The 22,864-nt window shown below is 35.2% G+C and overlaps 1 protein-coding gene across 1 annotated transcript; it reads left to right on the plus strand.

The window, feature by feature from the left end:
* Positions 1-165: 165 nt before the first annotated feature.
* Positions 166-21,949, plus strand: LOC132104157 (tax1-binding protein 1 homolog A-like). Its single transcript, XM_059509416.1, has 17 exons — positions 166-320; positions 1,547-1,773; positions 4,590-4,692; positions 5,219-5,409; positions 5,876-5,983; positions 8,492-8,610; positions 9,047-9,137; positions 9,236-9,391; positions 10,183-10,422; positions 10,600-10,770; positions 11,001-11,076; positions 13,248-13,492; positions 14,652-14,738; positions 15,484-15,664; positions 16,378-16,529; positions 18,965-19,050; positions 20,422-21,949. Exons 2-17 carry the CDS (start codon positions 1,579-1,581, stop codon positions 20,630-20,632), a joined length of 2,412 nt encoding a protein of 803 aa, XP_059365399.1. The 5' UTR covers positions 166-320; positions 1,547-1,578; the 3' UTR covers positions 20,633-21,949.
* Positions 21,950-22,864: the final 915 nt, after the last annotated feature.

The raw sequence follows: 22,864 nt of genomic DNA on the forward strand, positions 1-22,864 counted from the left end.
CAACAACCATATTATATTCTATAAACTAGTATTTTTTTAACCGGTTCCTGTTCGAGAGAACCGATTCTCTGAAAAGAATCAGAATTCCCACTTCTATTATGCTGGTCTTATCCAGTAACCAATGGTAAGCCACGGATCTCGGTGACAAGAGTAAATAAACCAATCACAGGGCGCAACCGACCGGAAGCAGCATGACGTTCCTAGATTCCCAAAACATGTTGACACCCGGTTCAGCTACATGACAGAGACGCGCTCAATCTGCGTTGTCTAGCAATCTAAATAACAAGAGTTACAGATCTTCAAGTAAACATGGATTACAGGTATAACGGACATATTGAGTGACGTATTATAATATATATATATAGTGTTAATCTTGGAAATATATGTTGGAATTGCATGCGGTCCATCTCGATGTGTTTAGGGGTGGGATGATTAAAACTCTTCAGCTTATCCTCTAAAGCCACCGGCAGTTATTTACGTCGTATAATAAATAGACACATGCCACATCATCTAGTATACTTGTAGCTACGATTACAATCCGCAGTGACTTGTTAGTTAGCAACATGATGCAAGTGAAATATGTCTAGAAAGTCGCTTTCGGTTTAAGCAAACATGCTTTATTATGATTAAGAAGGAATGTTATGTTTTAAACCGTCATATAATGAGTTCAAAGCGAATATGTAATTTGCTGTCACTGATGTTAAAGGCCTGGGCAGGGATGGCAGCAGCATCAGCAGTGCCATGCATGCACACAGGCCTTCTCTGCATCGCCCTATCCGGCCTGAAATAGGGCAGGTCTTCTTCATGCAGATGTGCATGGGCTGAAACCAATTGTATGTCAGCTCAAATATATTTAAGCATCTAAATAACAGTTTAATGCAGTAGAATGACCTATAGTTTATTTTGAATTATGCATTGCTTATACACACCATCATACAATTTTTAATGTAAACTCTTTTGTTTTAGTTTTTTTAGCTTTCAAAGTGGCTGTCACTTTTGTCTTTAAATATTATATATATATATATATATATATATATATATATATATATATATATATATATATATATATATATATATATAACTTTTGTGAACATCTTAGGATTTAAAATGAATCAAGAGAGACTTGTGATGCAAGGCCTTATGTACACTTTAAGGAATGCTTGATTCTGATTGGTTAATTTTTAAATAATTCCAGGGCCATATTGTATGATTGGCCTTTAATTCCGTAGAAGGAATGTTTTTTTAAGCTATGTTTTCTAGGAATTTCTATGTAGCTATGTTGGTGTTATGGCTCTCTGAGGTCTCTGAAAATAATATAAAATCATTTTAAATCACTATTTTTAGGTGCTTTTATTTATTTGGTAAGTAGCAGAGTAATAATGCATAATAATAAAAAAATAAATCATTCACAGTGAGTCCCTGTTGGGGTTAATTTTGTACTAATGAGCATCTGACTGAACTATATCCCTTGTCTATATTATGAAACGGAAATTGGGTCAGTTAAACCTCATTATTTCTTTGTTATTTACATTCCTTCTTGTTTTAGGTAGACCAATCACAGGCTTTCCTTGAGCACTTATGATGTCATCAGCCTGTAATACAGGAGCATCTGCTGGTGGAGGAGGAAGTGTTGTCATGGAGACGTCCAACTTCGCCCATGCCATCTTCCAGAATGTTGGGAAAAGCTTCCTCCCGCAGACAGCACTTGAATGTCATTACACACTCACCCCCTTCATCATCCCACATCCCAAAGACTGGGTTGGCATCTTTAAGGTTGGCGTACGTTAATATTTCACCAAAATATGGTCTGTGCAGGGCCTACAATATTTAGGATTTCATACACAGAAATGCTTTTTGAAAGAAAATGATCCCGATTTAATTTAATCTCACTTTCTTTTCTCTCGTTCTTCTTTCATCTTGAAATTTAATCTCGCACTTAATCAAGAGGAAACGAGCGCATGGAAACTTTTCATCTTGTTAAAATACAGTAACAGTTTATGACTGGTATAAAAGGCACTTCAAATCAACCAGATCTTTCCAGACAGCATTTAGAGTAGTGGGTTGCAGGGGAAAATGTGGATTGGAAAAAAGATGGTTAATCCACTCAATATCACTCTTGTTTTTGATGGTTAGTTTACGGGGAATAGAGTTGTGGTGTGAGTGTGAGTGTGAGTGTGTGTGTGTGTGTGTGTGTGTGTGTGTGTGTGTGTGTGTGTTTGATTGCATGTGCTGTTGTGCTGGATGCCGTGAGTGTTTTCCATGACAAATGATGCCTTCCTTATGCTTTTGCTTTAGTATTTTCTCCTTTCATCCTTGTATCTGCAATAAGATGTAGTGTAATAACACATATTAGCTGTTATGTATAATGTATAACTGGATAATAGCAGTCACACTTATAAATGGATGTATTCTGACAGTATCTATGGACTTGTATTTAAATTATCAATGAGGTAATGTGGGAAATATTCTTCAGGCACTCACACACACTCAGTACACACACCTTAGCCTGTGCTTTATATATCTTAGTGAACCACAGGCTCCCTCTGGTGTTGTTGAGGAAGTACTTCTCCTTCAGCAGTGAGTTGCATAATAATTTAGCAATTACTCACATTTTCTATGTGCAGGTGTTTGTTTGTTTTTTAACTAAAGCTAAAATTTAAAATAAAAATAAAGTAAATAAATTGTTTATTTAAAGTGCAAAACTTAAATTTACCTTTTATATTAAAAGTTGCTAATTATATTTGAATAATTTTACTTTATTTTTTTATTTGTAAAGTCCTACAAATTTTTAGTTGCAGCTTTTTTAATTTGTATTTGCAATGTCCCTTTTTATTTAAAGTGCAAAAATTAAGTTTTAGATAATTGCATGTAATATATATATGAAATGTTCTTAATTATATATATATATATATATATATATATATATATATTATTATTTTTTTGTAAAGACCTAAAAGTATTTACCTCCAGCTCTTTAATTTCTACTTGCAATGTCCCTTTTTTACTTAAATTCAATTTAATATTTTGATTAAATGTTATTAATTGTATGTAATGTAATGTAAATATAAAATTATTTTTAAAGCTCTACTGATATTTAGCTTCAGAGTTTTAAATTGGACTTGCATTATCCCTTTTTATTTAATGTGCAAAATTTCAGTTTAAAATTAAATTGTTAATTTCATATTAAATGTTATTTATTATATTTAAATACTTGTATTTTATTTTATTTGTAAGGTTCTACATATATTTAGCTGTAGCTTTTTCTTTTATTTATTTGTACATGCAGTACAAAAAAAATACTGCATACACACCTGTGTAAAAAAACAAAACAAAATAAAAAACTACTTTTTAGGTTGGCCAGGTGAACATAAATAGTACTCTTTATCAAGGAGTATGTTGAGACACGTTGAAAACAGGCTACCTTTAAGCAATGCTAAAAAATGCTGTGTTATCATGCATATACACATCCATAAAGTTTGTCCACAGACACACACACGCGCACACACACACACACATTCTGAAAAGTACTATATAATTAAGCTGTCACACACATGCCAAACATGTTCTTATGCACCTGATTTATAGTTACGTCAGCCCTCTTATTATTTAATTTATCATTTATCAGTCCTGTATGTGCAAGCATGGCTTGTTTGAAACACACTCGGATGCCTTCTCTCTTTCTCTTTCCTCTTGCTCTCCTCTTTTCTTCCCTTCTCTGTAATTAATAGGTGATTTCTTCACAGATGACTGCCTTCCAGATGAAAGCAGAATACTTTCCATAAAAAAAAGAGATTACAGATGTGATGTATTGTAATCAAAGTAAATGTCAGGTAGTGCTGTGAAAAATCACAATCACAAATTGCTGACTGTGTGTGTGTGTGTGTGGCTTGTTTGTAACTGTAAGATGTAACCACATGTGGCATGTTTATGATGGTGGATTACATTCTCTACTTCATTTCCTTCATATTTCATTTACAACTGTGCAAAACCATACAGTTACTCATGTAAGTATGTGCAAACACATATGTGTTTTTTTACACTTGCTTTTTTTTTACACTTGCAAAGGCAAAAATGATGAAATTCACCTGCACACACACACTTTTCAGAGTAACCACAACATTTTTAGCCGACTTTGAAGCAAGTGTAAAATTTGCACCTTTTTCCCATTCCTTTTTTTCCCGTTACGCCTCCTTTTCCAACCCTGCACATACACTGTGCCTAAGAAGTGCAGAAGGGGGGGGGGGGGCTAAGTGTTTCCATTCCTCTTTGAGCTCATTGTGATATTTATAACCTGTGAAATTAATATGAAATGAAGTATTAAGACTTTAGATCTCCCTCAGGTGTAATGTATTGATAGTAAGTAAAGTTCCTTTTTTTCTCACTCACTTTCCATCTGTTTTGACTGGGTGTCCCTTAAACTTTTTTATATAGTCTCTGTGTTTATATAGTTTTGCTTGAATTGTTATGGTCAAAATGAACAAGTGTTTTCATATGGTTTACAGTAACCATTTTCAAAGGCCTTCATTTGTCTGGTCAGAAAAAGTTTTAGTTCTGACTCAGTTGCTGTTGTGTGTGTGTGTGTGTGTTAGGTGGGCTGGAGCAGTGCAAGAGACTACTACACGTTCCTCTGGTCTCCCATGCCTGAAAACTACACTGAGGGATCCACTGTTCATCGAACCATCATCTTTCAGGGTATACACACACACACACACACACGCATGCACACACACACACACAATTTTTGCTTTCATCCCTCATAATTTAATTGGACTGTGAATGTGGGTGTAATTAATATTTATTAGTAGTTAATACATTTTTGTGCTAATATATATATACATATATATATATATACACACACACACACACACACACACACACACACACATATATATATGTGTATATATATATATATATATATATATATATATATATATGAAAAATGTGTTTTTAATGCTTTTTATTTTATTTATTTATTTTTTGCACAATCAGACAATAAGTTATCACTGTTATTTAAGTAAAAATGGAAGGAGTCATACTTTTTTATTTCAGAACTTTTGAAAGTTCATTCAGAATTCATCTTTGATGTTTTGTTTTGTCTTTTTTTTTGCTTTTTGCTTTGCTTTGTTTGCAGATGACATTTCTATTGTACATTTATTTAAGAGGGTGCATCTGATAAAGACAAAACCGGTAATCAAATACTCTACATGCTGTTTTCTAGGTTATTATGTTCCCCGTAGTGATGGTGAGTTTTATCAGTTCTGCTACGTCACACACACGGGTGAAATCAGAGGTGCGAGCACGCCATTCCAGTTCCGCCCAGCCACGCCCACAGGGGAGGAGCTACTGACAGTGGAAGATGATGGAAACTCAGACATACTGGTTGTGACGACAAAGACAGGACTACTTGAGGTATGCAAATCACACATACAAGAGCAGAAATCTCTGCTTTGATCCAAAACTTAGTGAGCTGCCTACGGATGCAAATTTTAAGGTATCACCGTTGTGCTCCTGATGCAAAATATAGGACACATAATCATGGTTTCTCTTAAACAAACTTGTTTTAGCCAAATTATAAAGTAGAGTTGCATATATTCTTTGCAAGAATGCATTGTGACAATTAAGAATTATCAATTAAAAAAGCTCTATTTACAATCTGAATACAAATTATAAATACAAAAAATATATAAACTGCTGCCTTTGTAGAGGATTCCAACTCAGTCACTCTTGAGCTTCCATTATGGTAAGATGCTGTCTTAGAAGGCAGCTGTCTATGTAGGAAGCAAGGCATCTCACTAGGTTTTGGAACAAAGCTTGTGTCTTTTTCCTTTTGGCTTGTTATCTGTATGTGTGTGTGTGTGTGTGTGTGTGTGAGCAGCAGCGTGTAGAGGAAGTTCAACAGGAGTGTAAAGAACTGCAGAAAGCACTACGCCTCCTCACACAGGAGAGAGATCAGCTACAGGAGAGACAAAGACAACAGAACCAGGTACACACTAATATACACTCGCACATAAAAGTGACCAATCAATGAAGCAGCAAAGATGACTTACACACACACAGTGTTTAAGCTGCATGTAATACACCAGAGATCACAAGTTCAAGTTATCTGCACATCAAAGCGCTCTCCTGTGTGTCTATGTGCACATTCATGCTATAAGACTTTCTGTCTCCAAGTGTAAAATGCTTTTCTGTTTGACTGACGGTGAACTTACTCCCACAGAGCATTTATCTTATCAGATAATAGCCGTGTGACTGTGCCTCTGTGTGCATTACTGACCTTCCCCATGAAGTCATGTGATTTATCCACATGTAAATCTGACTGTGCTGAGGATGATTTACTTTGAGTGAAAGAACTGGGAGTTTGAGAAAGAATGAAGAGAAAGAGAATGAGAAAAGTTTACTTGGGCCTGATGCCATGTTGACCACAGAGGGTAGACGTGACGTCAAACGTGAGCACGCAGCCAGGAGTTAATGTCCACCAAAACCACTCAACAGAAAGATGGAGACCTGCCCAGTCACTGAGTCAACAGCAACCAGTCACAGATTTTTTTCTCACCCGCTCTTTCTGTCTCTCTTTTTCGTCTTCAGTTTTGCCTGCTTTGTTTTGATGATATTTAAAGGTGCTGTAAATTATTTCTTTTTTTAAATACCACACATAAAATGTCACTACTACCTGATACATATCACTGAAATCACAACTGTCTTTGTGACAGCCTCATGCTCTGTGAAAAGCTTGTCAGTCATTTAATGTCTAAGGGATTTGCAAACATTCGATTGGCTGAGGTGTCATTGAAGGGCAGAGTTTGAAGAGACTGTGTGACAGTTTTTCATTTTGTTGGTTAATGTTAACAGCCCTAATTCATATTATTTCCCATTAATAACTCATTTATTCAAACTTTTTCATCTGCATTTTCGGAACATTCTTTTCTTTTGTAGTACCTGTTAATTTGACTTTACTGTCCTTTACAAAATATGGTAATGTGATGGTATTGGTAATTTGATGAAGGCTATTTACACTACTCTTCACAAGTTTGGGGTCAGTAAGACCTTTATAAGTTCATGAAATAAGTCTCTTATACTCAGCAAGGCTGCATTTATCTGATCAAAAATACATTGAAAACTGTAATATTGTAAAATATTATTAAAATGTTCTATTTAAATATATTTTAAAATGTAATTTATTCCTGTGATGCAAAGCTGAATTTTCAGCATCATTACTCCAGTCTTCAGTGTCACATGATCCTTCAGAAATCATTCTAATATGCTGATTTGCTGCTCAATAAACATCAAAATGATCAACATTGAAAACATGTATGCTGCTTAATATTATTATTATTTTGTAACATTTTAATGCATCCTTGCTGAATAAAACGATTTATTTCTTTAAATTGTTTTACCCCAAACATTTGAACGGTAGTGTACCAGTGTAATGGCAGTAGATCCTGTCTATCTTTTATTTATTTTCTTACATAATTATTAATTTATCTACCTATTTTAACCGGTTTTGTCAACTTTTCTTGCCTCAAAAATAGCCCTAGATGGCATAAATTAAGCAGTTGATCAAGTCAGTTAATGTCATGTCAAGTATCTACCACATTTTACGATGTTAAATCTCTTCCACAAAATTAGATTTTCCCTCAACATCAGCATAGAATATGAAAAAAAGGATCTTGGCTCTGATGTGGTGTTGATGTTTGACTGCACAACAAGCACATTAAACTCCACAAGAGCCCAGAAAACAGCAGGATATGATTCAGTCGGTTTGCTGGTCTTTCAGCGCCCCCTGGTGTTTCTTTTGGAGACCCCACTGAAGTCTGTAAGTGTGAATTATGTGTGTCATAAAGGACAGGGAACACCACAAATAAAACATAAACACTTTTATAATTCTGTCTCACACCCCAGTTACACAGACCCTTTCATATGCTATAAGTGTGCATGTGTCTGTTAAACTGTCAGAACTTACATATGAAAACAGACTTCCACTTTCTCGTGAGAACATGAGTATATATTTTGTGGCTGCTAATTTTACGACCACACATTTTATTCGCCTGTGCTGCAATTCCGAAACATCATCGGCCGTAAAACACCACGAGTCACCAGATTAGCCGTAGGACAAGGCGTATATGCGTGCTTTCAGAACCAGATGTTACTGTGATTTACTGGCGATGACTGTTAAATATGAGACACCGCCGCAAAAGTGAAATCCAAGCCTCCTCTTTTTCTGCAAGTTTTTTTGCTTGCTTGCTTGCTTTTTTGTATTTTGATGGGGATAGACTGGATCAGAATAATACCTGCATTTCCGATAATATTCCGATATTGTTTATAAGATTAGTAAAATTTTCTGAAATAACTATTTTGTAAAGTATGTGTGTGATTATACATATTTCTTAAATAATTGGTTAGATCACGTTAGACAGATGTGTGCTATTGGAATGCTTGGAGTGTTTTGATTGGCTGAAAGGTGGAATTGATAGCTTATGCTGTCCAATTGCAGGAGCTGCAGAAAGGCCTACTGGAGAAGAAGGAGGAGGCTCAAGCTAGAGTGAGACAACTTGAACAGGACCTGCTGGAAATCAAGCAAAAAGCTATTCTTAAAGAGACCGAAGTGGACTGGTAAGGCCCATACACACATCACCAGACCAGAATAGAATTCTATGAGGTAAATTGAAAAAAGCTTAATTTATAAATAAATGTAAAAAAGTAAATTTCATAATATTAGCATTTGATCTGTCATTGCTTTGTTTACAGCAGCACTTAAACTCTGCAGGTTTGTGTAAAAACTGATGTGCTGGATATGATCCATTGAACGTCTTGGAGTCAAGAACATCTAATCATCCATACGAAAGAGCTCACATGATCAGTGTTATGAAATTTGATTATTTGATTAGTGACCTACAATTTGTTTTTTGTTTTTTTTTTAGTATTTCCATTTTATTCCATATTGTTTCTCTTTGACATTTTTATTTTCAGTTCTGAATTAGATTTGGATTGGAATGCATATGTATAGTAGAGGATTTATATGCTGTATTAAGTTTTTTGCGTTGTCCAGTTTAAGAGACAGGCTACAGAAGGTGATTTCTGAGCGGGACCGTCTACAGACTCAACTGAAGAGTGAGAGAGATGAGAGGGAGCTTTACAAAGTGAGTGTGTGTTGTATCTACAGGTTTTAAGGTGTAATCATATTCATTGATCAGTCGTGTGATGTGCATCGATCTATGTTGTGTGTGCACACTTACAGTCTCACGTGCGCAGCGCCGAGCTGGAAAACACTAAACTCAGTGCAGAGCTGCAGATGCTGAAGGCAGTGGAGCTGAACAGGGAGGTCACCATCGCACAGTACCAGGATGAACTACACCGACTACGCACAGAGAGAGACACACACCCCACCGATGCCGTAATAGACATTGATTTAAAGAATATATACAAATATAATAAATACTACCAGTCTAAATTTTGGAATAATTGCAATTTTAATGTTTCTGAAAGAAGATTCTTATGCTCACCACTGGCTGCATTTATTTGATGAAAATACAATAAATAAAAATAACAGAAATATTGCTACAATTTGAAATAACTGTTTTCTATTTTAATGTATTAAAAAAATTATTCCTGTGATGGCAAAGCTGAATTTTCAGCAGCCATTACGTCCTTCAGAAATTTGGTGATTTGGGGCTCAAGAAACATTTCTTATTATTATCAATGTTGGAAACAATTTTTGCTGCTTAATATTTTCGAGGAAACCATGAATCACTACCAGATAAATGATTCGGGTAAGTAAGAAAATAAAACTTTTATGCAGCATGGATGCACTAAATTGATCATTAAGTGACAATAAAGACATTTATGTTACAAAGGATTCATATTTCAAATATATGTTGTTCTTTTGAACTTTCTACTCATCAAAGAATCAGAGTTCCACAAAATTATTAAGCAGCAGTTTTCAACATTGATAGTAATAAGAACCATTATGAAAAATTAAGCATGAATAATGATAATAATGTGCATTGAATAAGCATATTCAAATACTTTTTGAAGGATTACTGTATTATTGATCAAATAAATACATCCTTGGTGAGTATTCAAAACATTAAAAAAAAAAAAAAAAACTATTCCAAACTCTTGACTGATTGTCTGTGTTCACATAACTCACGTTTCCTTGTCCTAATACATTGTGCGCATCTCCAGGGCCTGAAGGAGCACTTGTGTCAAGCTGAGGAGCAGCTCCAGGCCACACGGCAGCAGGCTGCTATGTTGGGTTCTGAGTTACGTGATGCCTCCGGCGGGCGAGATCGCACCATGGCTGAGCTGTACCGTGCCCGTCAGGAGGCTGAAGACCTCAGAGCCCGTCTAACTGAAGCCCAGGAAGAATGCGGACATGCTCAGAATCAGCTGGACAGGATGAGAAGCCAGGCATCACAGGAAGTGGTAACCACAACTAACTGTCCTTTATGTTTATTTGATTGTGAATATCTATTAATAACAATATGAACAACACATGGTTTAGACACAGTGTTTAGACAGTGTGAACTGTGAGATAACTCTCTTTCTCTTTCTTGCATTCATGGTTTATTCATGCTATTATTATTATTTTTTACATTTCAGGGCAGGGCTAGAGGTGGAGGGGGTGTGGTTTCAGAGCTGGAGGTGGAGCTACAAAAGGAGGTTGAGGAATTAAAGCTGCGTCTGAATATGGCTGCAGAGCACTACAAAGAGAAATACAGAGAGTGCCAACGTTTGCAAAGACAAGTCACCAAACTGACCCAGCAACAGGGGGTGAGTAGTAACCGAAATTATGTCTTTACCCAGTTGTAAACTTTTCAAAAATGTTACAATAAAGCCTTTACTCTAACAATGATACATTTAATTTTGTACATAAGATGTTAAGCAGTCTTACATTTTGTCTTTATGTATGCTAGTTGAGGTTAATAAGTGAAGTCTGTCGTGAAAACACCCTCCTTTATTGTTCTTTTGTGTGAAATCTTAAAATATTACATATGTTTTAGGACTGTAATAGGAATGACGCCTCTACAGAGACCACACAGGAGTTACACACACCAGATGCAGAGACTCCACCCACAGGTATTGACAAGTAGAATAAGGAATCACATATAGTCAAATGATGTCCTATAAAAGTTAATAAAATATATAAATAAATAAATAAAAATTAGTAATAAAAGTTTTGGGGTCAGTAAGGTTTTTTTTTTTTTTTTTTTTAAGAAATGAATGCTTCAAATAAATGCTTTCTATCCCAAAAAAAAGCACCACTTGAGCACCAAATCAGCATTTTAGAATGATTTCTGAAGGATCATGTGACACTAAAGACTTTATTAATGGAGTAATATATTAAATAGTAAATAATTCTTTTAAATTATAATAATATTTCACAATATTACACTTTTTATTGTATATTTACAGTAAATTAAGTTACTGTATGTATATGTGTGTGTGTATATATATATATATATATATATATATATACATATATTAGGGGTGTAACGGTACGCAAAAATCACGGTTCGGTACGTACCTCGGTTTTAAAGTCACAGTTCGGTTCATTTTCGGTACAGTAAGGGAAAGAAATGCAAACATTAAACTGCAGGTTGTTTATTACTATAAATCTTTTTTAACAATTTGTTTATAATTTAAAAAAAATACTTTTTAATAAAATATATATAAAATAAAAAAGAATAAGAAATAAAATACTGCTGCAAAGTTCTCCACTAAATAAAATACTCTGTCTCAAACCAGTATCATATAATAAAATATAATGAAAAATATAAATAAATAACTATGATTACAGTGCAGAATTACCAATCCCAGCTTGCAGGCCTGCTCATATTTAAAAAATATAACTTTTCCAAAGTGTAAAGTCTGTTTTAATGCCGACGGGAGCGGTGTTTGAATTACAATCGTTTTTTTCCTAGTTGTAGTGATGTTCACACTCGCGTGATGCCTTTTGAAAAACTTAGGCCAGGGACACACTGGCATATTGCACCGGTCAAACACCGTCAATACTGTTGACGGTGTCCTTTATCAGTAGGCTTTATATTTATGCTCAACATGAAGTATAGATATTGTTGTCGTGAAGACAAGATCCTGGTCTGTCGGCGGTCTCCCTCTATGTAACCTACAGTAGCAGCAGCGCGCCATGCACGATTCTTGTGTGTAAAGACACAGAAAACGCAAAGCAGCCGTCACGCAACTGACACGCAGCAGAAACGGCTAGATGCGTGGCGCAAGCGTCTCAGCTGCGTGGCGTGTCTGTTTTTAATTCGGCTCCCATGTTAACAGGTTAGAGCTTGCAGACTGCCTGCGTGAGAAAACGCGTGCATGCTAGAAATAGAACCAACGCCTATTTTAAGCGTTTCCAGGCAAAATATTATAGGAAAATATGTTTATATGTCATTTTGTACACAAATACATAATAATTCATGACATTTTGATGTTTGAAAGTCTATAGGTTGACATAAATTCAGATATAAATGTAATTTAAAAAAAATAATAATAATTATCGATTTTCAAATATTGCAGCTGTCAAACATAGTCTATTTTTCCGTCAATACTGTTGACGGTGTCCTTTATCAGTAGGCGTAGGTATAGGTGTGTAAAAAAAGTTGATATTGTTGTCATGAATACAAGAGCCTGGTCTTTCGGCGGCCTCCCTCTATGTCACCTACAGGAGCAGCAGCGTGCCAGCGCCGCGTCAGGCACGGTTCTGGTGTGTGTTTTTATACAGTCTATGGTAAAGACACAGAAAACGAGAGGCAGCCTCCACGCTCACACCACGCAGCCAGTGTGTCAACGGCCGAATCAGCTGCAGGGTGGGATTTGCGCTGAACGCGGAGACTTCCGCCACTTAATATGTTCGTTTGGAAACACGAAAATGTACCTATGTTCCGCAATCAAAATATTGCATTCGGTCATTCGGTACACACGTGCACCGTACCGAAAGCCCTGTACCGAAACGGTCCGGTACGAATACACGTACCGTTACACCCCAACACATATACACACATGCACACACACACACACAAACATATATGTATATATTATATATAATATATATAATAACATATATTTGTTATTGGTCTCATTCAAAACGTCTAAAGCTGTACATTTAGACATCAAATATTTAATGGCTGTGATTGTGTCATGTCACACAGCAGTTTCGTGACTAATGTTTTTATATGCTCTATAATACTGTGACCAACTCCTTTATGCATTATTCCTTAACTTCTCACATTTGAAAGATCAATATACTGCCGAGATCAAACCTGCGACAAAAAGAGATGCCGGGAGACTGGGAGATGAAGGTAGACCTGGACAGGATGGGAAGGAAGAGGAGGAGGACGATGAAGAGGAGGAAGAGGATGAAGAAGAGTGCAGCGTGTCAGTCGAAGCTGAGCTTGCCTGCATGGAGGTGAAATGGAGTGAGCAGTGCACCATCAATGAAAACCTGAAGCTCCTACTAGCCAGTGAGGAGCAGTGGTTCAAAGTACGTAAACACACAAACACACACACACAAAGGTGCATGCATGATTCAGGTTCCTTCAGCTTCACAGGCAAACGCCAGCCACGGATACTCACACATTCATTTGCATAAGATATCAGCAACTTCCACTGGTTGATTTTTAGGTCCGGTTCACTGAGGTATCACATTTCCGTTAGTCTTGTGATCGTGTGTGAACGAAGCAGTCATTAAGGACAAAGCTGGCCAAGTGGAAAGGAGGTCGTAAAGGGCTCTTGATGTCTGATTATTTAGACAAAAATGGAGACACCATCAAAAGGAAAGTCTTTTATTTACAGCGTGTTTAAACGCATGAATACGCTCTCACCAGATGCTTTATGACTGTTTGCTGGAGAGCAGGTTAAGATTGTAGTAAACCCATTTCAACTGAACTTCAAACCCAAACAGACATTTACACAACGATAACTCAGAAAGAGAGAAAGAGAAGGAGATCAGCAGATAGTAAACTGATGCAATGCTTTTATTCAACAAGGACGCATTAAAATGTTAAAAAGTGAGAGTAAATAGATTTATAAGATTTATCTTTTAAATAAATGCGGTCCTTTTGAGCTTTCTATTTATAAAAGGATCCTGAAAAAAAATGCTCCCAATTTCCACAAAAATATTTAGCTATTTTAAACATTGATACTAATAATAAATGTTTCTTTAGCACCAAATCAGCATATTAGAATGACTTCTGAAGGATCATGTGACACTGAACACTGGAGTAATGGCTTTTGCTTGCCTTTAGAGGAATAAATTATACTTTAAAATATATTTATATATTATTTAAAATATATATATTTTACAATTGTAATAATAGTTGTTAATATGTCTGATTCGAACCGTTAACTTTTGAGTGTGACTTCTATGAAATTGATTCTAGCTTGAACCAGTCATTTCAAAAGTAATGGAAATTTGTCAGATTTGGTGATCAGAAAATCCTGAGAAACACCTCAACATTTCAAGTCCAGAATCAGGATTTAACCTGTACAGCCGCTCCTCGTCTGTTTTAAAATATTATAGGAATTGCAACTTGCAGTTTGTGGCTTTAGTGGTTTACCACTTTCAAGGGGTGTTCTTAGAGCAAGGTATAAAATACACATCTAGATGGCACTCATAAGAAGTTTTATGAATTCCTTGACAGACTCAGATGGCAGAGAAGGACAGAGAGGTGTCCGCTCTGAGGGAGAGTCTTGTGGTGGTGACCAGGGAAAAAGAGAGACTGGAAAAGGTAAGAGCATTTATACACTATAAATAGTTTGTTGCTATGTACTCTAGTATTTTGTTCTTTGTTTGCTATTCAAAGATCCAAAAAGCTGCAGTATCTTCTAAAGCTGGTATTATTAGCTTGATCTTCTAAATGTTAATGAGAACCTTTAAATATTAAATACCTTAATTTGATTCTAAGTAGGTTAGACGGTGAAATCAGGCAGAGTGTGAATGTTTGAGCCCCAAGAGTCACGGCTAAATGCCACATTCGGCTCCCTGATTACCCATCAGCACTTGTGTTAAATGTTAAATGTGTGAATAATCCTTCTAATCATGGCTCATGGATATGAGGTCAAAGGAGAGGGAAAGAAAAAACAAGAAAAAGAGTTAAAAAAAAAATGAGGAGAGTTATTCACTGTGTCAGTGCTATTTAACGACTGGTAATATTTAATCTGTATTACAATAGTACTCGAGATTTCAGTTTCTTTGGTTGAAGATAATTGACCAATATTTTATTCAGGTTCTTGTAGTGTCTAATTACACTGGGTCTCATTTGTAATATTGATTATGAAATTATTGCAGTGCTGTAATTTAAGCATCAAGGCAGGTTTGTCCTTTATCTTTTACAATTTCAGTGACAATGTTTGTATTAGCTAGTTCTACTCCTATAAGCAATAAATAAGTGTTTCCTGTCAGGTATGTTAAGAACTCACTTTGTGATCATATGAGATATAAATCATTTTGTTTACTGTTTGTTTTTCTTGCAGGAGTTGCGGCAGTGTATGAACAGTGTGGAGGCAGCAGGGAGTCAAAGGTCAGAGGTCAGAGAGCCAATGATGCTGCGTTACCCACTGCCCTATGCAGAAGACCAACCTCCACTTCAACTGGTACCCCAACAACCTGCTGAACTGCAGTACGGAAACCCCTATTCAGAGCAAGAGACCCGGGGTGGGTGCATGCACTTTTATTTATTCATTTATTTCAAACCCATTTTTAAAAATAACTACTAGATTATTAGAACATTTTTAGATTGTCTATAATGACCTGTTTATGGTTGAATTTATTTGATACTAAAGTAAGTAATATTTGCTTTAAAAAAAGCTTGAAAGTGTTTACTTAATTATGAATGATGTATTAATATCAAGAATTATTCCTACAATACCATTTAAAAGTTAGGGGCCAGTAAGATTCTTATTTGTTCTTTAAAGAAGTCTCTAATGTTCACCAAGGCTAAATTTGTTTGATCTAAAATACAGTAAAAACATAATGTTTTGAAATATTATTGCACTACAGTTGATTTTTATTGTGATGTATATAAATTGATATTTATTCCTGTGTAAAAATTTAATGCTGAATTTTCAGCATCATTACTCCAGTCTTCAGTGTCAGATGATCCTTCAGAAATCATTCTAATATGCTGATTCGCTGCTCAATAAACATTTCTTCATTAACAATGTTGAAAACAGTTGTGTCGCTTAGTATTTACATATATACATTATATATGTAATATAACTGCATTTCATAAGTGTAGTACATTTGTTTTGCTATTGTGTCGAAATTGGTAGATTATTGAGACCCTTTCAGTGACATTGGCATCTAACTACTGAAAGTTTTAGGATGTGACAGTCCTACTCAGAACTTCCTGAATTGTTGTTGCTTAGATGGAGCAGATGGGGCATTATCCCCAGAACAGACCTGCCGGCCCCCTCCTTTGGCTCCACCACTGTGGGGTGGTCCTGTGGTCTGCTGTCAGCCTTCACGCAGTCTCAGCCCCCCTGATGGCCTGGAGAATCCCACTGAGGAGAGGCCTAATGTAAGGACACGTACTGTACACATAGATAGAGCAGTGGAAATATTTTGAAAGCACCACAACAATTTCTGCGGTGTATGTTTTCCTTTGGCAACTACATGATGTACAGTAGATGTACAATAGAAATGGTCTGTTTTAATGTAACTTCAGACTGCTATAAGTTGTGCTCAATGGGTAGTATTGGAAGAGTGCATTTTAATCTGGACAGTGTCAGTTTTAAAGCTGTTGCTTATCTGCAGTATATTGTTAAAACACATCCTGTCTGATCATGTTACAGTGACATTTAGAACATGTTCTTTCAATGTTACAGCTTTAAATGAGTGATTTCCAAACTTTTTCGTCATATAACTATTGATCAAATTTATATGTTCCTCTTCATCAACAACACCAAAGCAGAAATGTGTTTTTACTTGATATTACACTGCATTTCAGTAATTTAACAACACATTTGCATGTTTATGGTTCTCTGAGGTTGGTTAATGGTCTCATGTAGGTAAACAAAATATTCCATCTTTTTAAGTACGTGTTTTGTTTCAACTTTTCAAATTAATTATTTTAATTCAAATACAAATTATATTGTAATTTTACTTTTAGTTATACATTTTAGATTTTTTAATTTTTTAATGATTTAATTAATTATTAGCTTTTCATAAACTCACAAACTCCCAGGGTTTTGCAAACCCCAGTTTGAAAAAAAAAAACACATTAGACTAGATATCATTTTAGCCTTATCTTGAAAATGATTAAAATATATTATTAAAGTGATTCACGATTTATACTGAATAAAAAAAAAAACTTTACTCCTTTCTCTTTAATGAGATGTCTAATCTTCTTTGAGTTTTGCTAGATTTGTAAAGTTGTATCTAATTTTTTTCAAATGTGAAAAGGAGTGTGATATAAGTTGATTGAACAATAAATGTTTAAAGGATTACTTCACTGAAAAGCAAAATATGGTCATTAACTATTTATCCACATTTTTTTTCATACATTGGTAAGGCTTTAGGGTCATATGGATTACTTTTGTTATACGTTTATGGGACATTTGCATTTTTTTTAAGCTTGAAAACTTAAGTTACCCTTCATTATAATTGAAAGGAACAGAGCTACAAGCACATTATTAAAAAGAAAGTCATACAGGTTTGTGGTGACAGAATTGTTGTTTTCTTTCAAAAAGGCTGCAAAAGGACCATAAAATCGTCCTAAAACGGACCCACTTTATAATAAGTGTCTTTAACCACTATGTACTTAAAAAATATTTTATACAACGCACTTATTGTGTACATACAATGTTTTTACATCGTACTTATATTTAAAAATATCTTTCTGTAATTACATCTGTAATTAAAAGATTGAAATTAAATTAAAATTAAATGAACTCATTTAGCAGACACTTTTATCCAAAGCGACTTGGTGTATTCATGTGTTCCCAGGGAATTGAACCCCCAACGTTGCGCTTCATAAGCGCAATGCTCTACCACTTGAGCTACAGGAACACTAATTTCAGTATTAATTTCAGTAGTTACATTGGTAATTACACTGTCAGTCCAGACCACCAAACCTGTCCTTAAACTTGACCATATTTCACCTCAACAGTAACAAAAGTGATTTGCAATACAACATGAACCCAATTAGTGCATCGCAGCAAACAATAATTTTTTCATGCAAGTGCTTTATAGTTAAAGTCAGCTAATATACAGTAAAATGGGACCCATTAAACTAGTTCATATGACTCGTCAGCTTTATTTTGTCCTGACGAAGCTTCTTGTAAGATTCAGAGCTAACAAATGGGTGTTATTGTGTCCGTCTTTAAACCGATACTGTATGTGGCATTACCTTTTTGCCACTCTTTAGCAACCTTCACTTCTTTTTCCTCTCCTTCAGCCTTTCCTCTTAAGTTCCACCTTGTCGCCCTTCGATTCAAACGCTTTCATTCACTCTTTTTTTGTCTTCTTTTCCTCACTGCCCTCTGTATTCCCCGCACCATCAGACCTCAGTTCATAGGTGAATACTGAGGTGGTTCATTTGCATGAAACTGCAATTAAGGCTGTTCTCTTTTGAGCTCGTTAGCGGATTAGAGTGACTAGGCTAGAGGCTCGTTAGAGAGAGATGTTGACGAGGGCTGTGCTAATTGGCTGGGGGTGCCGGCCTGTGATATTTGAGGGTGCAGATCGACACTGACCCCTTTCTCCTCCTTTCTCGTTTGCTGCGTTAAAAGCCCATTAACCTTTGCAGGAAGCCGGCTGTGTGCAGACAGGCGTGGCTTTTCATCGAAATTGTGGGTGTGTGTGGGTGTGTGTATGTGTGTGTGAGATCTTAGCTATTATGTCTCAATAGAGAAGTGGCAGCTAAATGTGTCAGTTGAAGAACATTGTATTGTTATGTCTCAGTCAAGAAGAAATGATGTGTGTGTTTCATTTAGGTTTTTATGTCTTTCTTAGGGAGGTGATGGTGAGGCCCCTGCAGTCTGCGATCATCAGAGCCTGGAATCTAACCAGAGCCATACCAGCTTCTGCTTTGACACCAGGTAAATGTTAGGAGATATATGCTACTATACTACTCGTACTGTGTTTGCATTATGATTTCTGTGCACTGTTGATATGCATTGAATGCATTGAAGTACTTTATTTGCCAAAACCTGTGGTATATCGCATACTATGTGAACAACTTTATCCCACAATGCAATGCTCTGAACCTGACTTTCAATTACCAAAGTGACAAATGACTAAAAATAATACCAAATTGTATTTTATTTTGTTTTATAAAATGTGTTCATAAAATAAGTACTTAATTTTAAAAGGTCAATGATGCAATAATGTAAATGTTTTTTAAAATGTATTCTTTCAATGTAATCTTTCTAGGGTTTTTGACTCATTATTGGATCTGTATGTCAAAAGTTTTGGAAGACATTCCAAAAAAAATTTTTACCCAAAAATGAAATAAAATATTACCGTTAATACTTATTTCCAAGGTTATAGCTGGATATCATTTGCAGTTTGGTGAGGTTATGTGACAATGAAGCATACTAAAGGTTTACAGTTGCTACATGATTGCACAGTGTGTGCTATAAATTATTCTAAATATGAGACTGTAAACACTGCAGTACAGTATATACTGCAGAGTGTGCAGCAGTGTTATTTTAGTATCATTTATATACTATTAGATTTTTTTGTTAATATTGAAATAGTTTATTTCTATATTTTCTGTTTTCATTTTAATGTTAGCTAAAGATTTTGTAATTTAAATTCAAGCGTTTTTGTTGTTGTCATTTTTATGATTGTGTTTAAATATAGTTTAGTAAGTTTGTAATCATATATATATATATATATATATATATATATATATATATATATATTTTTTTTTTTTTTTTTTTTTTTTTACTTTAGTACGGTACTTCAAATTTAATTAAATGAAAAAACCGGTACCTTGGAAACTAGCTGAAATGTTATTTATTATTATTATGTTGTATTTTATTTCAGTTATTTCAGATTATTTTATTAATAACAACCCTGATAACCAGTAAGCTAGTTTTTCATTCAAAACAGCCCTGGAATTGATTTTCCATTTCCAAAGTGATGACTGACAGAAAGTAATATTTTATTTTGCTTCATGTTATTTTCTTGTTAGATCTGACTGACAAAAGTCAGGACTTTTTTAACTGAGAAGTGATAACTGACAACCACTTGCTGGCTAAACAATACTGAGATTGACACACATAGCATACTGCTGTTTAAATGTTCATTCTTTCATAGTTTCCACTGTAAATGATAACTGCATATTAGTACATATATTATATACATATACTACATATATTATATGTAGTACACAGTAAGCAATCATTCATTCCAAACACATCCCACTTGTAAAATAAATCTGTCTCTCTTTTTTGCGCGCTCAGACCTGATGTTCATAAGCGGTGTCCCCTGTGCGAGGTGATCTTCCCGCCACAATTTGCGCAAAGCAGTTTTGAACGGCACGTGGAGTCTCACTGGAGGGTATGTCCTGTCTGCAGCGAGCAGTTTCCTCTGGACTGCCAGCAGCATCTCTACGAAAAGCATGTGCACACACACTTTGATGACAATGTTCTGAAATTTGACAACTTCGATTAGAGAGGAAAATAACATTGATTTGATTTTGGTTCAATATAAAACGCCTCAGGTGAATCAGGGGCTGTAGTGGGTTTTTTTTTTCAAAAACACGCTGATGTTGTCACTTTGTCGTAACCGCTGCACAACTCATGCCAGGAGGACTTGCCATCAGAATATTCGATTTGCACATAGACAAGCATTAATTCAGATATTTAAGCTTCTAAGAGACATAATACTATAATAATGGTCTTCAGGTGAAATAGATATGTAAAAAAAATAAAAATAAAAAGCACTTTTTTAGTTTCAAATTTTTGTGTACTACTGTAAAACTGATTGCGCTTTAAAACAGACAGCTCTAGGTTGTTGTTTATGAAAATGTAGACTTAATTTGAAAAAACCAATGATGCAATGGCCCATAATAAATAAACCCAAATCACAAAAATTACTCTAAAATTGTTACCTCAGAGACATTGAATGCGTTATGTGTGAAACACAGTCACTAAAAGACTAAATTAAAGGGATAGGTCAACTAAAATAGAAGTTCTGACACCATTTAATCACCCTCATTTTGTTCTAAAACCATATAACATTCTTCTGTGAAACTAATTGCTGGTTGTGCTTTAAAAGCAATTACAATAAATGTGGACTGTAGCTTTTACGTTTCAGAAAAGATGTAAATTATGTTTTTTTTTTTTAAGTTGAGCCAATGAACTAAATTATTGAAGCCTGTTTCTTCCACAGCGTTGAACTCACAATTCTGAGAAGAAAAATAATTGTGAGAAAAGAAGTTACAATGGCTTTTATTATTATTATTATTATTATCCAGTGGTGGGTGGAAACAAGCTTCCATACTGAATCAGTTGGATTAGTGAATGTTTTGTTTAGCGGCTCAACCAATTCATTTATGAAGCTGGAGAGCTCCAGTCTCCATTTATTCTACTAGTAGCTCCTTTAAATAATCCAATTATTATAAAAAAAATAATTCTGTGTGATGATGACAAAACATTTGTTATTAAGTGAACTATTTCTTGAAGCTCAGTTTAAATGATCAAGTAACTCAATCCAGAGCCAGTGTGCTAAAACAAAGGCTGTGCAACTTTCCAATGCATCATTGGTTCAAACATCTTTTAATCGAACAACTTAAAACATTCAGTTTCAGCATTATATCCATTACACATTCCTGCTTGAAATCCATTTATCTGACACAGCTGATGCTTCACACTGTAAGGGTGCCAGGAAGTTGAACTTAGGGTCGCTCTGTGTTTGTGTGTATCAAGTGTATGTTTATTAATAAAGAATGCTACAGCTCAAGCTCATTAAACTAAACATTTGTCCTTGTATCAGCAAATCATTACACAACAATCAGTACATCAACTCTTTATGGACAATAAAACAGAAACCGGCAGCACACTTGTTTGCTTTTCTTTATTTTTGTACCATTATCCTAAAGTTTGCATTGCAGCTTGAGGATAAAAACATCTCAAAAGAGTCTCTCATTCGCTCACACAAACACACACACACACACACACACATTATACATCAACTCACATCCAAATTGCCTCGGTTCCACAAAACATTTTCCACAAAAACATACAGTACGAAAATATAATTTCAAAAGCACTTTACAAAAGACTTGCAATACGATACATTCACTATATAGTATATCAAACTCCCTCCAAAATAAATGCATCTTGGTCACATTACTACATTGTAGGTGTAAGGATTCACTCTGATCTTTTCCAATAAAATCACGTTTAACAGGTTCTAGTTTGCGTGTCAAAGCTGAGACCAAATGACTCCGTAGCCAAAGAGAGGTACAAATGTGGTTACTGGTACAGCGTCCAAAAATACACACATAGAAACAAACATGACACTGGATGAATTGGAAAATAACAGGACAGTGAGTCATCTACAATGAGTCACTCATGGATAGGCATCCAATACTTCCTTCATTCCCTAGCTCAAGTTTTTGGCATCTTAATGATATTAACTATCTATTCAGTCAACTTCAAGCCTCTTTTTCCCAAAAAAGTCATGGCAATAGTCCAAGAAATTAGTGTTTAAATACAGATCCTGGTCCAAATATGGAAATATATTTTTTCCATATTGAATTTCCATGTCCCATCTTAGCACCACTAACAAAAAAGTATCCTGTATTATAATGTTTATAGACATGTCATAGAATACCATATAAATACCATGGTATACATTTCAAAGAACCATGGAGATCTGATACCATCATTGAACAGCACC

The sequence above is a fragment of the Carassius carassius genome, chromosome 25 (genome assembly GCF_963082965.1).
Source record: "Carassius carassius chromosome 25, fCarCar2.1, whole genome shotgun sequence".
Classification (NCBI taxonomy): domain Eukaryota; kingdom Metazoa; phylum Chordata; class Actinopteri; order Cypriniformes; family Cyprinidae; genus Carassius; species Carassius carassius.

Coding starts and splice junctions, on each gene's coding strand:
- LOC132104157 (XM_059509416.1), top strand. CDS start 1,579: ATGATGTCATCAGCCTGTAATACAGGAGCATCTGCTGGTGGAGGAGGA. Junction 8,611..9,046: donor AAAGAGACCGAAGTGGACTG/GTAAGGCCCATA, acceptor TGCGTTGTCCAG/TTTAAGAGACAGGCTACAGA. Junction 15,665..16,377: donor TTCAGAGCAAGAGACCCGGG/GTGGGTGCATGC, acceptor GTTGTTGCTTAG/ATGGAGCAGATGGGGCATTA.